At 41.0% G+C, this 22,306-nt stretch overlaps 1 protein-coding gene across 1 annotated transcript in view; it reads left to right on the plus strand.

Annotated features, from left to right (window-relative positions):
* dok7b (docking protein 7b) overlaps positions 1-22,306 on the plus strand; it is a gene marked incomplete at its 5' end in the record, with an annotated part of 23,093 nt that continues 787 nt past the window's right edge. The window contains 12 exons of the mRNA XM_080028859.1: positions 1-54; positions 171-216; positions 1,241-1,320; positions 2,216-2,366; positions 4,446-4,646; positions 11,322-11,441; positions 14,470-14,577; positions 16,948-17,867; positions 20,337-20,408; positions 20,867-20,912; positions 21,638-21,784; positions 21,899-22,096. Of these exons, the coding sequence (XP_079884985.1) occupies positions 1-54; positions 171-216; positions 1,241-1,320; positions 2,216-2,366; positions 4,446-4,646; positions 11,322-11,441; positions 14,470-14,577; positions 16,948-17,867; positions 20,337-20,408; positions 20,867-20,912; positions 21,638-21,784; positions 21,899-22,096 (2,143 nt within the window). The remainder of the gene's footprint in view (positions 55-170; positions 217-1,240; positions 1,321-2,215; positions 2,367-4,445; positions 4,647-11,321; positions 11,442-14,469; positions 14,578-16,947; positions 17,868-20,336; positions 20,409-20,866; positions 20,913-21,637; positions 21,785-21,898; positions 22,097-22,306) is intronic.

Here is a 22,306-nt window from a genome sequence, read left to right on the forward strand (position 1 = left end):
ATGACGGATACAGTTGTCGCGGAGGGACAAGTCAAGTTTAGAGATGGAAAAAAGGTCAATTCCTACGACATTTCGCTCATTTTAAAGCTTAAAATGCCTTCCCATGCTTCAGAGACAATCAACAGGAACATACTTTGTATTTTACTGATTCTTTACAAACTTCTCCACAGTGGAAGACTCGGTGGGTCGTTCTTCGGAAGCCCTCTCCGGTCGCAGGTATGTGGCATAATTATACGCACTTTTTTAAATTTCTATTTTTTATAATCGGCTCTAATTATCGCCTCAAATTATGCACATTTACACAGCTACAGAAAATATCAGGTCATTCTTCCATATCACTGAGCACTGCTCTCATTTGGTTTTCTGCGGCTAAACTAATCACAACTTGTCAATTGGTTTCTTGGCTGTGCGCCACAGGAGCGCGTAAACGCAACACATCCGCGTCAACACATTACGAAGTTACGCAACACACCAGCTGAAATCGATTGAGCAAATTCGCTTTTAATGGGCGGGTGCAGACAAAATACGAAAGCTGCATGTCCCCTTCAAATTAAGAGTCTGGAAATGACATCGAATGTTTTTGTTTTAAAGTGCCATTTTGATTAAAAGTTAATTATTCGAAAGCCTTCCAGCTAAGACCATAAAAAGTGACATTGCCGCGGTCAAACAGAGGATTCTCTCAGCAAGCTTGGCAGAAAAATGATGTTGAAAAAGGCTTAAACTGAATGAAGTTTTCACTTGAGATGCTGTGATGACAGACACGGTGTGCCTCTCATACATAAACACATGGCTCAACCTGTGGAGCCTACAGGTTAAAGTGACGGGCGCATTGTAGAATAGGGGCTAGCTTTGCTCTGTGTGCAGGAGCATGTGTGTGTATTTGTGTCTTCCTGACTTTGATCATCAGCTGTGTCAGTGGATCAGTTCATTGTGTTAGGATGTGTTACCACAGCTGTGCCTCAAACACAGGCAGGCGGCACAGGGGAGATTATCAGAAAGTGACTCTGTTGTTATACGGCATTCTGCTATTAATCGCAAAATTGACTTCTAAGCCTTTCACTCTCTAAAGTGCCTCACTCTGTGTGTGTGTGTGTGTGTGTGTGTGTGTGTGTGTGTGTGTGTGTGTGTGTGTGTGTGTGTGTGTGTGTGTGTGTGTGTGTGTGTGTGTGTGTGTGTGTGTGTGTGTGTGTGTGTGTGTGTGTGTGTGTGTGTGTGTGTGTGTGTGTTTGTTTGTTTGCAGATTGTCTGTCTCTGCTGGTGTACAAGGAGAAGAAGAAAGCGAAAGACAAGGGCAAGGAGAGGCTCAGTGTGACTCTAGAGGTAAGCTGCTGCTTACAGACCAAAGCCTGTGTGTTGCTGATGTCAGGAGCAGGTAACCCACACTGGAAGCAGCTTTTATTACAGCACTGTGGTGTTGTTGCATCACTCACCCAAGGCCTTTTACTGATACCACATGTACAGGGGGGTTAGAACAAGCAATGTGAATGCAACAGGGATGGATAGGGGCTGAAGTATAGGGCCACACACAGTAGACTGCAAAATGGCAGGAGCACACAGACAATTTGCATTAAACAAGGGTGCAAGCTGAAAATAACTCAAAGGGATGAGACTTGCGAGTGTTGTCCAAATTATCATGTGAGAAATCTCTTTTTTTTTCTGTACGAACTCATTGCTCGTAACCATGTGATCCATATTCTCAGTAAACTGCACCAGACCAGACTAAACACGCCAAAGGAAATAGACAGTCACATGAGCTGCCATTTTGTGTTTCAAGACACTGCAGGCGAATAAGGGTAAAAAAAAATAATAATAACTTATACATATCCTCATTAAACCTTGCCAGTTGATTATTTACATTAATTGTTGTTAAGGGTGGTTGTTTGGGAGAAATATACAGACACAAACAGAGAAGGTTTACTAAAATAAACACCTAAATGTACATGTTGGACCTTTTTACTTTTTTAGTATGAAAGAAGACATAGCAAAATAGCCCAAAATCTCAAAAGTGGCCAGTGCTTCCAAACTGACCTTAACCAGGAGAGGTAAAACTCTTTTGATTAAGGGCTGACTGGACTGGCGTCTCAGTGATTTTCCTTTGGTTTCAAGTGTGGCTCTGTTCTTTGTGATGATAAAAAGAATACAGAATAAAAGAGAATATATGGTTAATATATGGTTAATACAATCTAAATGTGTAATGTGCTCTGCTGTTAATCAGGGTATCTGCGGTGTGGAGCCCGGGCCTGGGTATGAAGGGGTCTCCTACACCCTCTCTATCCTCTGCCTGGCTCACACACTGGTCCTGGGCTTCAACAACAAAGACGCACTGCTGGCCTGGGACGCACGCATCCGCTACAGCCTGGGAGAAGGTCAGTGGAACTACTTTGTGTGGAAGGATTAGTTCGCTGTGGGTGGAGAGTTGGTTCACTACGCTGCAGTTGTAAAACACACATCAAAACAAATCAGCTTGTGGTATTCTATCAGGTTGTTCTTTGTTTTTGCACTAGAAGAATTTGCATAAAGCTGAAGAGTATAGGTTGTTTTTGGGCAGTATTAGATACCATCTCATAGCAACTTCTTTATGTTAAAGGACTTGTTGATACAATAATAGTATCTAAAGTATTGCTTCACCAAAGTGTTTATATATAGACCAGCTTGTTGATGGAGATAAAAGAAAATGAAAACATATGTGTGGACGCTGCCAGACAGACTTGCCCCTATACAGGGTTTTGACCTATGCTTTTGATTTTGGGTGCTCTGAAGCAAGGTTCTTAATAAATACTGCACAGTTCAAGTTTACCTTCCTGTTGCTCCCTCTTCTAGTTATCCTTTAGAGACTTACCCCCTCCACAGTAAGAAGTTTGCAATAAGAGTAAAGAAAAAGAGAAAAAACTCCACTTTGCCTGATACCCTGGTGAATTCTGCAGGAGATGATACAATATTTCAGAGTAGCTGCCCTAACTTCCACCCAAACAGCTCAGAGAAATGCTAAAAAAATATGCATTTTATATGTTAAAAAAAGTTTACAGTGGCTGAGCTAAGAATTCTAACTATGCCTCCTCACATAGTATAACTTTTTATTGCTGTTAAAACTTTCTTTCTTGACCTTCTTGTCTTACCGAGACATGTTCTCCCAGCGACAGTGAATTTTAATAACATCTCTGAATATCTACAGTCTGATTTTTCTGCCAGGCTGTGAGTTGAATTGGCATTTTGTTGCACTGCGCCAGGCAGCACGATCAGTATTCATATTTCGACACACTTTTCTGAACAGCTCCATGAAAGACCACTTGCAGGACATTTTCAAGGCTCCGTCCTACCTCCAAACCTTTTTACGCGTCGCCATGTGAATGTCAAAATTTAACCTTCCCTTTAAACCCCAAAACTGCAGTTTTCTTGACATTAAATATCGGATAGCATTTTCCTGCTTAACAACAGCAACTCTGTTCTTTTCCGTGTTCCTGCCTGTAACAATAAAACCCTCTGCACATTAAATATGATGGATTATGGATATTATATTGGTTTTGTGGTTGTGTTTTCCATAGCTGAGTTGTTTCAAATGTATCCTTCCTAAAAAATTGTGAACACTATACATTCTCCGCATTGTAACTTTAGGAGCCAAAATATTATTGTTGTTGTATCTAGATAGATGTGCACCTGGGCAGGTGACATTAATTGGCTGTGCAGTCTTCAAAAGGAACCATTCTATGCCGGGTCAGGTGTTTCCGCCCCAAAGGAAAACGTTTTTTTTTCAAGCTGGTGTCGGTGTGAGAGCGGAGGCAGCTTGTGTGGCAGCACTCTTATGTTTTTTTTACTGTTCCGAGTTAATTAACCATCTTTGTTTTAGTGTTTTGGCACAGGAGAATATAAATGAACAGAGTGTTCAAAAGGACTCGGGCTGTGTACGTTACATCTTTTGCAATACCATCCGGAGTCATTAAAATGTATCCTGGGTGAGAGACATCTCAGTGGCTTCAAAGCGTAGGCCTAGCCTCTACAGTGTTGATTTACTTCCGTAGTCTTTGGTCTTACATCATTTCATTATGCTATGAAAAACACTTTCCGTGATTTAACATGTGCTTGTGATCAGTATACAAACGCAATGTATGCTGTTGCCCCCTGCTACCCATGTACAGCATACAGGCCGTGGTACTGAGAGAAAGTGCCATCTGCCCAAACGTAGCAAAGACAAATTGAGCATAGAGAGAACATAGAGAACTGCTTAATCATCCTTACCACTGCCGTCACTTGCTAGTTGCTACACTGTACATGTGTTTTCATAAGCCTTCGTATGTCATCCGCCCTGTTGGTTGGCACGTGATTTACGCATTTTTTATGATCAATGTCACTTCAATTGTTTTTCATTCATGATGATATAATGTGAAAAGCACACACTCTTGTCTTATCAAATGTATATAGTCTCATCTACTTTTCTCTCTCTCCTTCAGTCCACAGGTTCAGCGTGAGTGTGGAGCCGGGTACCAAAGTGGACAATGGGCCCGCCTCCCTCCACCTGTGCAATGATCTATTAGTGCTCACCAGAGGCGTGCCTCCTGTCGTCATTGGCCACTGGAAGCTGTCGGCGCTGCGTCGGTACGGTGCGGTGACGAATGGCTTTGTGTTCGAGGGGGGAACCCGCTGTGGACACTGTGAGTAACTGGCCGACTGAACAGGTTTTTATCTGCCATGTGGTGTGACACATAGACACATGGCCTGCTGCCAAAATGGGTCAACACTTTTAATACTTACATACCAAATAATAGCCACGGGCAATGCACAGTGCATCACAGCCCGGCGTTTTATTGTTGGTGGAGGTGTATTATGTTTGGGTAAATAACCAATAGCCAAGCCAAGAGGACATGTTTATTGTTATGTCTACCAAAGCTACAGTGGAGCTTAACACGGGATGGAAATCAATGGTTAACATCATGTTTTGTTCATTAGAATCATAGAGCCTTTTTCAGTTCTGTTTATGCACTGACATCTAACAATTATTCAAGAGGAAAAGTTTGAGATATGATACATTTTCCATAAGCAGTTTTACTCAAACCTCTTAAGCAAACAGGGTGAACTTTCAAGTCTAACCAATCAAGAATGCATTGCCCCAGAAACTTTTCTCCATGTGCACTAAATTCTCCTTGTTTAGAGCTCCTCCATTAGATACATAAACACTGCTTCAGTTCTCTGTAGTGCGGCAGCTTAACTGTCATCTAACACTTTCGAACTAATTTAAAAACACCTGTGATTTATTGCAGGTGTTAATTGTGCCACATTGATCCCCATAAGAAATTACTTTCTACATATAAACCAACCTCTCTGTGCGATGGCCCACCAAATAACTGTGTGTGTGTGTGTGTGTGTGTGTGTGTGTGTGTGTGTGTGTGTGTGTGTGTGTGTGTGTGTGTGTGTGTGTGTGTGTGTGTGTGTGTGTGTGTGTGTGTGTGTGTGTGTGTGTGTGTGTGTGTGTGTGTCGTTGCCAGGGTAAGGTATCCTCTGAATGTCCAGTTGATGTGGGCATGAATGTGAGGAATGAGAGACAGTTTTATGTTTGTTTGTGTGTGCGTGTGTGAGATCTAGACAGCTAAGTAAGTGTTTAATAGGACAGTGTTCAAAGTGTTGATTACTTAACTTGCCAACAGTTGCGATATCTTAAAATATAGATTTTTCGCAAGTCCTCATGAAGAGTGAGAAATTGCCTCCTAGCCGACATCTTGTTTTTTTGGAGATGTGTTAACAGAAAGTTTCAGGATGGACTCGTGTGATGTCTGTGTGTGTGTGTTTGTGTGTGTTTGTAAAGCGTCTCATGGCGCCTACAGGAATAACCACAAGGGCCATAGTCTCTGGTTTCAGTGTTCCAATGAGCAACATCTATTAATACCAGCCTCCTGTAGTGGTCATTTAGCCAGCCACATAATGCCTGCTGGCTCGATCGCCAATCACAGTTTGCTCCTTCACCTCCATCTACATATTACCCAGCAGCCACCGGGGCAGCAGCGAGAGGCCCACTGGGCATAGCTGCGGAAAGTGACAGAAAGACAGAAACGTGAGAGTGAAATCCGCCAGTGACATTCCTTTCGTGAGGCCAAGCTAAAGCAGAGTGTCCGTTTACACTTGTACATGTTTATTTGTAATTGGTGAGCACATGTGAGACATACCAGTCATTTTTATCAAGTGTTGGTTTCACCCAAAGCAGACTTTTCTTTCATTTGGGTGTTTACACACTAACTTGTCTGCGTAGAGTCACAGGTTCCGGCCTGTTGTATCTGTTTATGTATTACCCAGAAAGCATTGCAAACATTTCAATACCGTATCCGCGGCACTGACCCAGATTCAGTCAGAAGAGTTGGGAGTGCTTCTGTGCACTTGTGGTGAAGCAAATGCAGTGCAACATAGCTAACATACTGTATTAGTCTGTGAAGTGATGTTGGAGCATGTGCACCTATTATGTATGCAAACCCCACCATAAAACACTGGGCACTTCTTCATCTACATGTTTTGGACTCATAAAAAGATGAACATAATTAGCTCTACTCCAGCTAGCAATGCCATTAACCTTTTTCAGAAACAGTAAGCTGGGGAAATGCTACTGTTTATCATAACACTTCAGATCTTATGCAAAGACATTAGGATCAACTGCTCACTTTTTCCCGCTGGCATTTTTTTTCTTTTTTTTCTATTTATCTTTGGAACAAGTTCTAAGTGATGTGCAGTCAGCATCAGGAACAAAGAAAAAAACAAAACAAAAAAAACACAGAACTTACAGAATGAAATATTCAGCAACATAGATTCTTTTTTCTTCTGGTGAGATAAGTCTGACATATTGGCACGTCATTGTAGGATAAGCAAAGGGGGAAATGATAACATAAAAAACAACTGCATTCCATCTAGGTGAATCAATGGAGGATCTTTGTATTGGCCATGATGCCTCACTGTCATGTTTTACTGAAACACCTTTTGGAGTTTTGCCTGTGCTTTTCCTGCCATTGCAACTCAAATCATTTGGTTTGAAAAAGATTACAAGGCCTGTTTTAGTGCAGACATTTTGACTTGTCCTAATAGAAGGACAGAAAACAGAGACACTTATTACACTTAACGATGCCTTGTTCTATTAAACTGTCCCAGTAAGCCACGGTAGTTATCCTACATGAAAACCAAGACCCTGAAACTGAAGCAGGTACATGGAATTCAGCCGAAATTTATTTGAATAATTTTTTTGTACTGACATGTCTAAATGTGAATACATGATCAAGGTAAGAAAAAGTCCCAAAGGCTTTTTTCCTTGCTGACATTTTTTATGTTATTGTAGGAAACAGCACAGAATATCTAACTTTTAATTGCTGCGTTCACATATGTATGCTGTGTCCTTGGTGTGGCTAATTGGTACACCTAAATAGAACAAGGTAGCTCCACCTGTGCTTCTCCAAATAGGAAATGTCAAAAAGTCTACGGTAGGGATGGGTTGTTTACTGCTAGCGATGCAACTAGCTAGCTTGTGTTGCAAGTTTTGTTGAACTTGCAACAAAAGCGGATGTGTCATAAAAAGTAACAAAATGGCGAGCATATTTAAAGCAGACAATGAGGCCATGATCATTACAAATCTGTGCAAATGATGCAGAATAACTAGAAACACATGGTTCTCTATTAGGAGCCCTATTTGTGCACAGTACTTTGAACCAATGTCCTATGGAATAGCTCCACTGCACACCCACAGCACCATAATTTCCCTCAAGGCCTTTTTGCTCTGGCAAGTACAAGTGTGCGGGTCCAACAGTCATCTAATGCTGCTGAATAAAAATGTTTCACCCTTGACTGCCACTATGCTCTCTGCTGCAGCTGCACTTTGAAAGTCAGCTGGGCTTTGGAAGATATGATTTGTGGCTGCAGAGTTGAAGACATCAGGGCAAGTGACATGACAAGCATTTCTACTGCCATGGACACACACGCACGCATGCACGCGCAAACACACACATACACCCTAATGGGCAGTCGTACTTTGCAAAGTTTTTTTAAAGTATTCAGTATAGCATGGACAGACACACCCCAAAAAAACACACACACACACACCGACTAATGAGCAGCGACATGACAAGCCTTTCTAATGGCATGGAAACGCTCACACACACACACACACACACCCTAATGAGCAGTCGTGCTTTGCAACGTTCTTTAAAGTATTCCGTACAGCTGGGGTCTTCATGGCCCACGGGTTTGGACGTGTGGTGTGCCCTTGGTTGCACAGTCACATGCGCACACTGCAGCAGTGTGAATCAGTACACAGCCATATCACTACTCCAGCTGCCATTATGCAGAGTGATAAGGAGGCCACGCTGTTCTGTAATCGAGGATGTTTGGAGCGGAGTCTGTGTCTTAGCTAGACGGATATGTTCTGGCTTATCAGGTCCAGCACAATCACAAACACACACACACACACACACACACACACACACACACACACACACACACACACACACACACACACACACACACACACACACACACACACACACACACACACACACACACACACACACACACACACACACACACACTCAGATGACACTACATGCAAACACAGTAATAAAAGATACTCGGCAGGGTTCGAATAGCCGTCAAGCCTTGTGATCTAGATAAAAGCAATTTTAAGCTGACTTGCTATGTCGGCAATCTTTCCATCTCCCTCAGTCAGCGGGCATTACAGTAACACACACACACACACACACACACACACACACACACACACCCCTTATCGTAGTACAGCAGCGTGTATATGTGTTTAATGTTTGTAACAAGGCATTTTGCAGTGTTTTTGTCATTGCAGTTTGTCCATGTTCTCTGATGAGGACGCTAGTACAAGTAACAGGGAACTTTAACAAGTCTATTGCCATATGACATTAAAGTGTGAATGACCTACAGAGGTTATAATGTCTCTGACTCCCCACCATAGATTGTATATCTCCCCACCTGTTATAAGTGTTGAAACCTCTTGGGTGGGTGCTGAAAATGTCCTCAAGACAAAACAGCTGCGCATCTGCCTTTGACCCTATCACTTGTACAGCATATGCTTCATAATGCCAGTGTGAAGGATGGGAATCGCCTATGTGAACAAATCAGATGGTCCCAAGCAGACAGTATTTTGGTTTGCATTGTGTTATCTGGCCCATTTTTTTATTTTCAATATAATGTAGTACAGCTCCAATAGGAATATAAACTCTTTTTAAGATGAGCTGAAATGCAGCTGAACTCAACATATTTGTGATAAAACAAACACAAACAGGGTCCAACAAGGCCCCGAGTGGAATTCACAACAAATCAAAAAACACAAATACAACTGCCACAACATGCCCTCTGCGAGAGTTACAGAAAAGTGCGGAATGCATGCTTTTTTCATTTTCTTTCTAATGCAAGAAGATTACCTTTTTATTCGGTTTTTCGTTTAGTTTTGAGAGGTTATAAAGACATGAGGCTACCCGCATAAAGGCTTTAAGAAAAAGGTTTTTGAAAATGTGTGGAGAGAGAAAAAGCTTCTCAAAGCCTCAGGAGATTTTTTTCCTTTCATAATCCGATAACAATGAGAGACTAGACAGATACCCGGCCTGTACTTTACCACGTTGTGTACCAACAGAGTCAGCGAACAATGCATGACATCATTTTTTTTCGCAAAGAGTTGCATTTATATAGTCGAGTTATGTTGCCTCCAACAGGCAAAGGTTAAAATGAATCTTGGGCTATTTTGTCCTTCAGTCATGGACTTTTTATTCTCTTGAGTTTGCAGTTTTTGCTGGCATTGAATTAATGGTGGAAACTGCAATCTGAACCCGAACCCAAGAAGAAGCTTATTTTCTTTATCAATGATTTCAAAACTTTGTTAGTATTAGATCTGTCAGTGTGTAGTAACATTGCCAGTCTGTGTTCTATTGCTTTGATTTAGATGTATGAAGCAGGACACATAGCTTGTAACCTTGTAACTTAATACCTATATCATTTTCTTTTAGAGAGTTAATTGACATAGTCTGAATACATTCAAAAAATGTATTTTTATTAAATTACTTCTGTCAAAGGATTGCACTAGACTATATTGAACTGTGTTTCTATTATCTTCCCCTGTATCTGTGAATGCACTGCATCATGACAACAGCCTCAAGGCTAGAGAGACACTGTCATTCTGTGAATAGTTTGGGCCCTGTCAACTTCTCAGAAGTCCCTCCATCATTCAGCATTCTCACTTGGATTTAAAAGGTTTTGCAATTGTTGTTTTTTGAGTGTTTTGTCGAATTGAAGTTAGAACATTTGCCACTATATGCAATCCAGGCTTTCATAGGGGCCTCATCTCAGCTAATAGCCTTACACTGATATCATCTGGGACTGTAGTTTCATGCTCCATCTCCTCGCGTTGTGAGTCGCTAAGCAGGCCGGGCACTTCCACCGACTAACTGAAAAAAAAACACTTTAAAATACACAACGGCTAATGAAGCTAAGAGGTTTCCATTACGTGTAATGCTCAGTGATGATTCAGGTGAGAAACTATTTTCAATTATTCAGCTGGAAGAAGTAATTGCTGCTCTGGAAGCATATTTTAATAGCTCTGAACACAAACGTAATGAAAAAATAAAAGTAGGTGTATAGTAAGTGCATTTGATTTTAGTAAGTAAAGTTTAACCTTCCAGTTTGATAGATGAGTGTTTAATGTTGCTTCGTAACCTTTGGAATGTCCTCGGTGTAATAAAAGCACGATACAGTATAAATGAGATCCATTTCGGTTTTTTTCAGCAAAACGGCTGCTTTAGAAATCTGTAGCTCGTTACTCAAGACTGACTCTGTGTGAATTATGAAGTGAGATGTTGTTTCTGCTCTCGGCTTTTCCTTTTTGCACCAAACTTTGTTCCACAAGAAGAAATGTTTTCATTAGATTTCTTTTTTTCTTTTTTCACCTTTTTATTTTTTAACCAAACCCCTGAATAAGGGCTCGAGGATGTGAGATTTTTTATTTATTTATTTTTTATTTTGCTCGTCTTGAGGTCGAGCAAATAGGTCTTTCCTGCCTCTGTGTGGGCTTGGTGGGCTGAATTGATAGACGTTTTATGTAGCCTTTAGAAGAGAACAGTCACCTGGACATCACTGAATATTATTTGGCCTTGATCAATGAATTCATTTTGCCAAAGCAGTTTTTTTCATACCTTGAGGTCATGCTTTGAATTTCACCAAAAGTATTATTCTTAACTCCATCAATTTTTTTTGGAGTAGTTCAACATGCACTCTTTCTCTCTCACTGAAAGTTCTGTCTAAAGTTCTGTCTAAAGTTCTGTCTATCTCTCTCTCTCTTCCAGGGGCCGGGGTTTTCTTCTTGTCCTGTTCAGAAGGAGAGCAGATCAGCTTCCTGTTTGACTGCATTGTCAGGGGCACCAGCCCCAGCAAGGCCCCTCATGGCGTACGACCTGCCCTGCCAGGTACACACACACACACACACACACACACACACACACACACACACACACACACACACACACACACACACACACACACACACACACACACACACACATACATACAATATTAAGTAAAGTAACACACACACACACACACACATACATACAATATTAAGTAAAGTAACACACACACACACACACACATACAATATTAAGTAAAGTAACACACACACACACACACACACACACACACACACACACACACACACAATTACAATATTAAGTAAAGTAACCAATCACATTGGTAGTAACTCTGTGACTTTCATTATAAAGGTTTACTGCCTGTTCTGTGTGCATGTTTAGCATTGGTGTCAGGCGCCATGCTAACGGAAACACCACATGCTCATAGCATGGACATATAGCCCCCGGGGGTCACCGTGGATTAAAGGGGTTGAGCCCTTGCGTGTGACTTGTGCACTATTGTACCTCACTGCTAATTTTATAGGCATTTCTGTGTCCACAAATACAGAGACAGAGGATGTAGTGACAGTTGAGGAAAGAAAAGTTGTACAGGTCACATGCCAAGGATCTGACAACTCTGTGATACATCAGAATAGACACAATATACATGCCTACCTCTCTGGGATACAGTATGCTTTGCACACAACATCTGTTTTCAGTTTGGGGCATAGGGGCTTAAATGGGTCTTATGTAAATGTAGAACAGATGCCAACTTGTACCAAAGAGACTGCATGTATTTATTATTTATTTATTTATAATACATACTGTGTGAGATAGGACATAGCAGGAGAAATAGCAGGAGAGAGTCAGTTATCATTTAAAAGCAAAATAGGATCGTTTTATTGTCATGGTTTTTGCCATCTACTTCCATCATACTAATAGACTTTAACTGTCCAGTCAATAGGCCTCTGTAGGCTTGTTTATATCCTGCTTGTCAGGGAGTGCTCTATACATGCAATCTCAACAAATCCAGCCAAAAGCTTGTCTTCTCGATAGCTAACGCTTGAGGCCAATAAAGATTCTGCTTACATTCAGTGTTTCTCGGAACATAATGCATATTTAAATTACATAATACAAAAATACAAAATGTATATGAAGTTATATATTTTTTATTTTTTATTGCATTTTGGAGTGACACTCGTGACTGAATGAACTCTTTTAATATTTCTGCCTCAGAACTGTCTAATTTTTCCTCTGGTGATGTAACAGCAAACGAGACCATCAGTGCAAAGAATGCTATTTTTATAGTTTTTCTTATGCCTTTGTCATGGGCTGGAACTATAGCTGGCATAGCAATAACACTACCGCTTTTGTCCAAAGGGGCTGCAAGAATGAACACAAACTGAAAGTTCCTTGGAGAACCTTTAAAAAAAAGTAAAAATGAGCTCTTCCTTGACCAGCTTTATCTAAGTGCTGCTTATAATGTATGTTAATACTTAAGTAATACAAATCCAATAATACAATATGTTATAATGTTACTCTGATGAGTGCAGTCTATGGCCTAATGACCACTTTTACTATTGACACTTGATACTTTGGTTGGTAATACATATGTCCTTCAGCATACAGTAGTATTTCCACATTGTGGTATTGCTATTCAAGCTTAAGTATCTTAATTACATTACATCTTGTACATGTTGCAAAGTCAGTATTATGCAAGGCCCTACAGGACTGGATTAGACAGACAACAAACATGTCCATGTCAAATGATGGCCATTGATTGAAGATGAAGTAAAGAGGATCCAGCTTGAAAATGTTAAGCCTCCCTGCAACATTTAGTCTAGTGTGAGCCAACCTGCGTCAGTGTGCCCTGAGGCCCACTGTAACCCCACCACATTCAGTGCTGTGAAGCAGCTATAATTAGCACGGAAGAGCAACGCTAGCAAATGTTAGCTGACACCTCGCATAGCGTAGTGAAGAAACTTGGCGTCTGAACCATAGCATTAGCTGCTGCAGTCCAGCGGCAGAGATCCAGGAGTTGGGTTGTTGACACCTACACACACAAGCACCCTGAACCTTTTGCAACATATGCACCTTGGCAAAAACACACACACACACACACACACACACACACACATATTCACAGTATGTATATATAGCAGGCATTACGTGTGTAATTGGCAGGGTTTTACACTAAATTGATGTTCCAACAGAAAGTCGAGGCGCCGATAACCTCCTGTGGGAGATGTTAAATTTACAAGCTGGTGAAACATTTGGCGACACGCTCACACATACGGTAGACATCTTCAAGAGGGGGCTGGTGCACACAGAAGCTCTCTTACAACTTTACAACTGCAGGCAAAAACATTGTTTTTTTCAAGCACTGGTGATATTTCAGATTTTGCTTCCATAACATGTTACCTTTCATACTGGTCCAAAAAGGTTTATATATTACTACAACTTTTCTTATTGTGTCTGTATACTTCTCCTATACAACCGTCTTTACCTGCCATTATCTCAAAATTAAGTTGTTCTAATACTGATACTTTTAACCAAAAATCAGCTTAATTTTTCATAATTATTCTTAGCACTATCCTAAGGGGTAATTACAGAATCATTTGTTCATATGTTGTTACTTATCTGATTTATCATATTATATGCTTAAAAACATGATGAAAATGCATTTCCTAAGATCTATACATAGTCTCTTTTGATTTCTAAAATGAAGAAAGGCTGTATCAAAACTCTGTTCAGTAAAAACCAGACACTATTATGTTTTCAAAATAAAATACAGATTATCCAACATATAGATTTTAGTTGTTTAAAGAGATGAAAATGTACGCATAATAAGTAAGATATTGCAAGAATTGTAATACAAAAAATACTTGTTTAATGTTAGTAAATCAACTGGCAACGATTCCTGATGTTGGCCTATAGTGTCACGCCTTGATATTGCCATTTATGAAGATACCAAATGGGTTGCTAGCTTGGTTTTGTGAGATTTTTAATTTCCAAAAGACATTCTAGCACACTGAAGTCTGTTTTCCTACCTCCATGTCTTTTTTTGTGTTTTGTGCATAAACAGCAGATCCCAATGCCGACCCCGTGTCAGCAGAGGAGCGAATCAGCCAGGAGGCATCAGACCTGGAGAAAAGACTCAGCATGTTGTCTCAGTGCAGCCTAGCCAGCAGCACGGGTAAGTTATCCTATTACTGCAACTCCACATTATATGAGCTCTCTGTCATGTATCAGAGGGACATTTGGCAAGATGCACATCCCTGGAGATAGGAAATATGTGATAGCCTTACAGTGGTGGTAGCTTTATGTGTTAATTATCATCCACATCTTCATGTGAACTTTCCACACTCTTTGAGTTGGGAACCTGGTTCACATATTCTCAAGCAAAGTGATTTAGCTACTCCATCTCTGAATCTACTCTACTCTTTTCACTCCTCTATTGTGCAGGACTGTCCCATCCCCACAGTACGTGAAACAGAAACAAAGTCAGAAAAATTGCTGCTGAAAAAAGCACCTGCTACAAAGGTGATATTACCGTAGCCGGTAACACTTTACAACAAGGGTACATTAATTAAACTTGACTTAATGCTTAGTTAATGCTTAGTTAACACTTAACAAGCATCAACTTAGCAATAACTAACTGTTATTAACTGCTTACTTTATGTTTTTAAAATACTTAACTAAGCATTTACTAGCCTTTATGCTTATTTAATGCTTAACTAAGCATTAATTTCCTAAGCAGTGTTAATGCCAAAGCAAGCATTGACTAACCATTAATAACTAAGCATTAACAGTTACTTAATGCTTAATAATCATTTCTTAACCGTTAATAGCATTAAATAAACATTAACAAACAGTTAATTAATGTACCCTTATTGTAAAGTGTTACCCTGTAGCCTATGTCCACAACCACAACAATACGTTTGTTTTAAAAAAACATAACTTTTTGCAATGTTTAGGCCTAGCATACACTCTTTCATATGATATTTTGACAACTAAGTAATATAACATCTCATGTTTACTTTGAAGACAAACAAATGCAAATAATGTATTTAATTTAACCAACATGATAAATAGATTTAAAGAGCCTCACAGCTGTACAGAAGACGCTTTTGTGTTACATTCATTGAAATGGAACTACATTTTATGTAGTCACTGTGTTGTTACTGGTCTGCTATATATATATATATATATATATATATATATATATTACATTTGTAGAGATGCAAATGAAATAGAAAAATCGGAAAAAAATATTATCTGATCTATCTTCCCTCTAACCGCCAGTTTAAAGTAGAAGTCTTTATTCTGTTTCAATGTACAGTTCTGCAAAGTGTACTTTGGCATGTGGTTGTAAATCCACTGATCACACACGTATCACTATTACTGCCGCCCGTTCTATCACATGTTTTCTAACACTAGTGGGTTATACTTTTCCAAAAATGATTATGAGAATGAGTCCCAACAGATGGTACCGGTGACCCTTATTTTTTGGGGTCCTGGCTCACGGACTACTTCAGTATTGAACATAGTCTTAATAAAATGTTTTGGTATTTGCTTTACTTCGAAACTCTTACTCATCATGGCACCATGTATGCTCAGGCTGGCTGGCCTTCTGTCCACACCAAGGCTTTATCTCTGCTCTGTTTGCGAGACCATTTTGGAAAAGTTATTGTTATCATTACGTGTCTGTATTAGTCAGAAATGTGAAGCTTGGATGCCCAATGATTCATTTTTGCTGACTGCCTTTTAAGCTCAGGGAGAGTCAGGGAAAAAACCTAATGATGTATGCCCTCGCTGCATAGAAATGCCTGCAAAACACTTGAGCTGTAGAAAATGAGAACAGTTAATTGTAAACAGATTTCACAGAGTCACAATTCTTTTGTACCCAGAGCCCAGTTAAATACATGATTCTTATAATAATTATTAAATGTTATGTATGTAGCAGTTTACCATTGGGATTGGAACTTAAGACCGACTTTATTCACAGGGAAATTGGAACACTGGAACACTATTGGAAAGTAGATAGCTCTCTGATTCACTGTTGTACAGAAGCAGGTCCCACAGTCCTGTTACATATTCTAGACTTTTGGTTCAAGGTGCCTCAAATAATGGTGTTTTTATTTATGATGATAGTTGATAATTATTCAATACGAAGAATTACATGTAGAGTAAATATGTTTTGTAAACTGATTGCAAATGTAAACAAATCCCCTTCCTCGGAAACTGCATAGTGCAACTTAAAGTTAAGTTTATTGGTCAATTCACACAAGGCTACATTGAAATTAGTTTTTTTGTGTAACCCCTGCCAAAACACCAACTCCATAGCAGGTCCTCGCGCAGGTTTAGGACACAATGGTAGACTCAGATGGTGGGCACTGTAGATGTTATACGAGCCATCACTAGTTTTACACCTAACACCCTCCAGTCTGGTTCCGGGGGTCCAACCAGCGACCTCACGGTTACTGTTCGGCCCCTGGTTCCTCTCTAGGCCATCCTACCACCCCATCATCCATATCTAATAACTTTTTCTCTCCCCTCTCTCTAGCTTCCACTTACAGCTACAGGACATCCGTGGCCGGGGACGACCGCAGTAGCATCTCCGGCTCATCCTCCAGCCAATCGGAGGCCAGTTACAGCAGCCGATACCCTTTCTGGGCGGAGCCGGTATCTCGGCTGCAGCTCTCCAGAGAGGCGGCCTCCAGCTCCAACACACTGAGGCCTCTGACTGGTTCAGACGACCGGCTTTACTCTGCTGTAATGGGAAGCTCCGGGGCCCCGCGGCCATCCTCAGCGCAGCAACTGCATCATCGCGGTCTCCATGACAGCGGGCGGCAGAGCTCATTGGACAGTGGCATTGGGATTGGCATAGCGACGGGCAGTCAGTCGTCTTACTCTGGGAGCTTCTCCTCATGTACGGGAAGCCTGGAAACTGGCAGCCAGGGAGGCGGGGAGGAGTTTGGGTCTGTGGCTTGTCTTCCTGCACCTCCTCCTTCTTCACCTCCTACTATTGTCCCATCCCCCCTTTCTACTCCTTTCCAGTCCATGTACAGTTTGTCTACCTCGTCTTCCCCCTGCCCCTGTGCCTCCAGATGTAGCTCTAGTGCGTCCAGGCACAGTGAGGAGTATCACATCCCCAGTCAGCGCTATGACACCCCGAGGAGTCTGCTCCACAACCTGTTCATAAGGGAACCCACAGCCCTAGAGAACCCACCACACCTGGAGCTGGACAGCAGGGGCAGTGGTGGGGATGGAAGGTCCAGTCAGGGACACAGGTGGAGCAATACACCAGCAGGCCTCATGGCTCAGCATCAGGCCATGATGCAACGCTCGCTCTCCTGGGGCAGTGAGAGGGCGCCCTCTCTCTCCTGGGGCAGTGAGAGGGCGCCCTCTGTGGACAGTGAGGGGAGCACCACACCTAGACACATGCTGCTGGGGCCCGGAGGCTTGGTTTGTGGAGAAACACAGGTGCTGGCAGTCTCGCACTCTTTCATACACCAACATTTAAATCATTTATAAGTTATAATTGAGTCCCCTGTGAAATGAAAAATGGAGTCAGCAATTCTAGGGAACGCTTGCTGTCAAAATCTCTTTTTTTAATCTCCTCACAATCAGTTAACGTGTGTGCACTGAAAAAAAATCCAGTGTTAATTCACCAACACATCATGATGTATAAGTTATTATAAGTGAGTCTTCTGTGAAATAAAAGCTCTCTTAGAAGAAATAGACTTTCTTAAAAATATTCATAATGATAGTCTAATAACCCAGAGGAATTTGGTTAATCACATAATAATATAGAATTACATAATGCAGACTTCCATTTTTCTTTATTTGATACCATTTTCCGTGCTAACATTTGCATTCAATATGGAGTCTCATTAAAATGGAACAAAATGGATTTCAAATCACCATGCTAATCACTTCCTCTAGCTCTGGGTTTCGCTCCCTCACATGTTAATCACTCCTTAATGCTTCTGCTTGCATTTATTAAGTCCACAGGGGTATTTTTCTTTCATTCTAGAGCTCATGAATGGGATCTTTATGCTAATAAGCTAGCTTCTCTGTAGAATTGTGGTTATAGGATGTTGAGGGATGAGGAAAGAGGCAGGGTAGCTACAGGGGGCATCGCTGAGTTGACCATGTGGGCACCTGCAGTCACAGATGTTAAGCTGTATTGAAGTCAACATGCAATAGGAGACCTGGCTCATATATTTCTATAGTAATAGATTTTTGGGAATTACTCCTGGGGAACTCTGCTGTTTGAGTATGCTAGAGTCTACATGATCCTGTGCAATTTTTTATACTTTTTAATGTGGACAAAAGAGGCTGTGCACATTTACGTTCAGTCAAAGGTACAAGTATAAGACGCAAAGCAAAGCAACTGCCAATTTTTAATCTTAAGCTTGTACTATACATTATGTTGTTTTAACTGGATGGTAATAGATGACGAAATAGGTTGAAGTGTTGTTCAAGTGTGTGTTTTAGTGATTTAGCCAGTCTGGTTTGGGTCTGCTTTTCTAATGCAGTTTTCCTTTGTTTGGCCTTTGTACTCCTTACTGTTCTTGCCACAAAAGAAAGCAGCAGCTCAAGCAGCATCTCTTTTTCCTCTTGACATACACACTGCTTATTGCTATTCAACATAACGACTCCCTTGGTAATTGTGATTTACAGTTGTCAATGTGGCTTAAAGGCTCACGGAGAAGCTGAGAACACTGCAAAATGCTGAGCAAAGCTTGCCACAGGAGAAGAAAAGCAGGGAAAATATTGCTATTCTGTGATTCAAACTGGGGATTGCAAGTGTCATAAGCCATTACCAGAGGACATGGGAGAACAAAACTTTTTGTACCTATTTGTTAGCTCACCTTTAATATAATCTGCCTGCTCATATTGTGGTGGCAACCCATTCACAGCATTCGAGGTTTTGTCCATACGGGCAGTCAAGTCTCCAGTACAAGAGACTTAACAAGTTGTTGGTCACAGGGCGTGAAAACTTGGTGGGAAGATTCAAACACCAGCGCAAAGCCACTGTGAATAGTTGTCCTCACTGTGAGGTGACAGTGTGTGCCACCCGCGGAGCCACCAAGCCGCCTATGTAGAAAAAAAACGTGAAACTTGTCTAGAGCCAGTTGTTTTCCCTCTGATAATGCTGTCTGAAACCTCAAAAGCCCACAGAAGAGACATCCCCACACTGTCTAATTAATTTTCTGATGGGTTGTGAAAAGCGCTTCGCCCACTGTAGCAGGCAAATTATCATCAGAGGAGGAAAGGGAAGCCACGTGTCTTGTGATTTCTGACAGCTTGTGTAGGAGTCTTTATGTGTGTGTGTGTTTTCACATTATGTGAATGCTGGGGAGAAAGACAGAGAGCAAAGGGGAGTTGAGTAAGTTAATGAGTAGTGATGAAACCTGAAGAAACCCTGAGAGAGGAGATTCCTCTTGTGTTTTTCCTGTGTATTTTCTCTTTATTCATCATTCCTTGACTGTGAAGTGTCAGCGGCTTAATGTGGCAGAAACCGCACATCCTTCATGTCTGGTAATGAGACAGACCATGCCTGATTGGCTCAAGACCAATGGAACACGGCATGTGACAGATTTTATTCTTCAAGCTTGAGCATTCTGTGTGTAGGAGAGGGTGGTAAATTAGTCATGAATCTGAGCCAGCCACCCTTTTGTCTCGTCTGCCACCTCTGAAGATGTCAGCTCCGTCCTCCAGGCTCCTTTTCTTCACCTCATGCCACCTCCCTTTTCTTCTTTTCTTTCTCCTAATCAAGCCTTTTCCGAGCCTCTCTGTACACAGCTGCTTACAATACTATATCTCGCCTCTCCATATCTCAAATCTCAGCAGTTTGATAAAGTAAGCGGTGAACAAGGTTGAAGGTTGCAGTGAAAAACAATTGACCCTGCGTGAATGATAACATCTCTTGTCTCCCCCAATCAGTGCAATCAAGATTCAGACAACTACATTACACCAGAGCAGTGGCGCTCTGCGAGGAACAGATGTTTGCCTCAGGTAAGATTGTATCCACTCATTTCAGTTTTGGCTCTCATGGAGCCATACAAAAAAATATTATATGTGCAGTAAGCAAGTCTATGTAACATTTGAAAAATGAAATCAAAAACATTTTCCTGTTAAGATTGATACGTTAAATGTATAAGCATTACCCACACCACCCTTGCACATTCAATACACACAGGTCTTGCTGTTACAGCTTTCACTAGTTTATGGTGGCTAATGTTAGCTTTAACTACATGTTTTAACTCACTAACTGCTATATTTGTCCATTTAAGGCTCCTCTGACTGTTAAACGTTGTTCTAAAATGTCCCAGATGAACACGAAAATGTCTTTTGAGTAACTGACTCAAGAGAATCATGGGAAAGGAAGGCACTTTTGGCTACAGTTGCTGCATACTGTGAATAAGCTGTCATAAAGAGCTTACAGATAACATTTGAAACCATTTATTTTCTAGGTTGCCAACTCACCATCAGGCCTGTTGCCTTCTGCAAGTATGCAAGGTGTGTTTGTGAATGCATTAATGTGCGTGGGTTTGTGTACAGTGTTTAAACATTCCTGAGTGTTTAAATGTTTTGGCACATACTAATCCATGACTTTTCAGAGGTATTGTACACTTCACTGCAGTGAATGATTGACAGAATCTTTTTTTATTTTTTGTCTGGTCATTTAAATCCCTCATTGATTTGGTTCATATTCAGACACATTAACTAAAAATGAAATCCATCGACATAAACCCAAAGCAAATAAACAGTCCGAACATTAACCCAAATAAAATAAATGTACTTGACAGCTTGTGACTATTTACTTTAAGTTAAAGTTTTAAATATGGTTTATATAATATGAGGTACTGCATAATTTAAATGATCCAGCAACACAGGTTGTCAACATAAGCTCCAGCTTTTAGAGGTAGATAATTAAAATGCTGCTGCTTACACGTTGATGTAACAGTGTGCAATAATGTAAAAAAAAAAATCACATTTTAATATATAGCACTGTTGCATAATACTTTGAATTATTTTATCTTTGATACTTTTTGCTGATATGTTCATACTTCTACTAAGATAATATTTTCCTGTAACAGAGTATTTTGACTGTGTTGATTTTCTTTCTCCAATAAGTAAATGATTTGAATACTTAATACAATAAATACTAACTACTGTGATTCTGTCATCATGTGAATTGAAGGGACACAGTATATGACACTGATGTACGTATGTCTTCCCAGAGCCTGCTCTCTGTGTGAGAGAGGAACATGATGACTTAGTGGATCTTGGTGCTAGGTTAGCATGTCTCCAGAGGCCGGTGGCAGTGTCCTCTCCCCCACCCTCTACCCCTCCACCTCCACCACTGAGCATGTATAAGCCAGCCTGTGGTAAGATAAGACTAATACGTCTGTGTTTTTTTTCTTTTTTGAAAGTAACTTATTGCTGATATATGGACATTTGATCACAATGGACAGCTAGTTTAGGTTGGATTTTTCCCTCAGGTATGTTCCAGTCATGCCGTGAAGCTCCCCCGTCCGTGTACCTGGACACTGGCCTCCATAGTGACAGCTCTGCTAATTACGTGAACGTCCCCGTTAGCCTCCTGCCCACGAGAGCTAACAGAGAGCTGCTCTATACACAGCTGGACCTGCAGGAGATGGCTCCAGCTGCAGTCTCCAGTCCCCACAGTGCTGTCAGAGGTAAGACTTTGCAGCTCTGCAGACACAGTGAGAACACTAAGCCCTGAATGCTCATTTTAGATCTCCATTTGTCTGTTCCTGCGTCTGCTGTCTTTTTATCTGGCTTTTGTGGGAAAGTGAAGTCCTTGCCTAATACCCATAGGCCCACCTATTAGAAGAATACACATAATTAGAGTTTATGGATTCATTATGGGTAGTAAACAAAGGCAG

This window comes from Ammodytes marinus (assembly GCF_949987685.1).
Source record: "Ammodytes marinus genome assembly, chromosome: 6".
In the NCBI taxonomy this organism is placed as follows: Eukaryota; Metazoa; Chordata; class Actinopteri; order Uranoscopiformes; family Ammodytidae; genus Ammodytes; species Ammodytes marinus.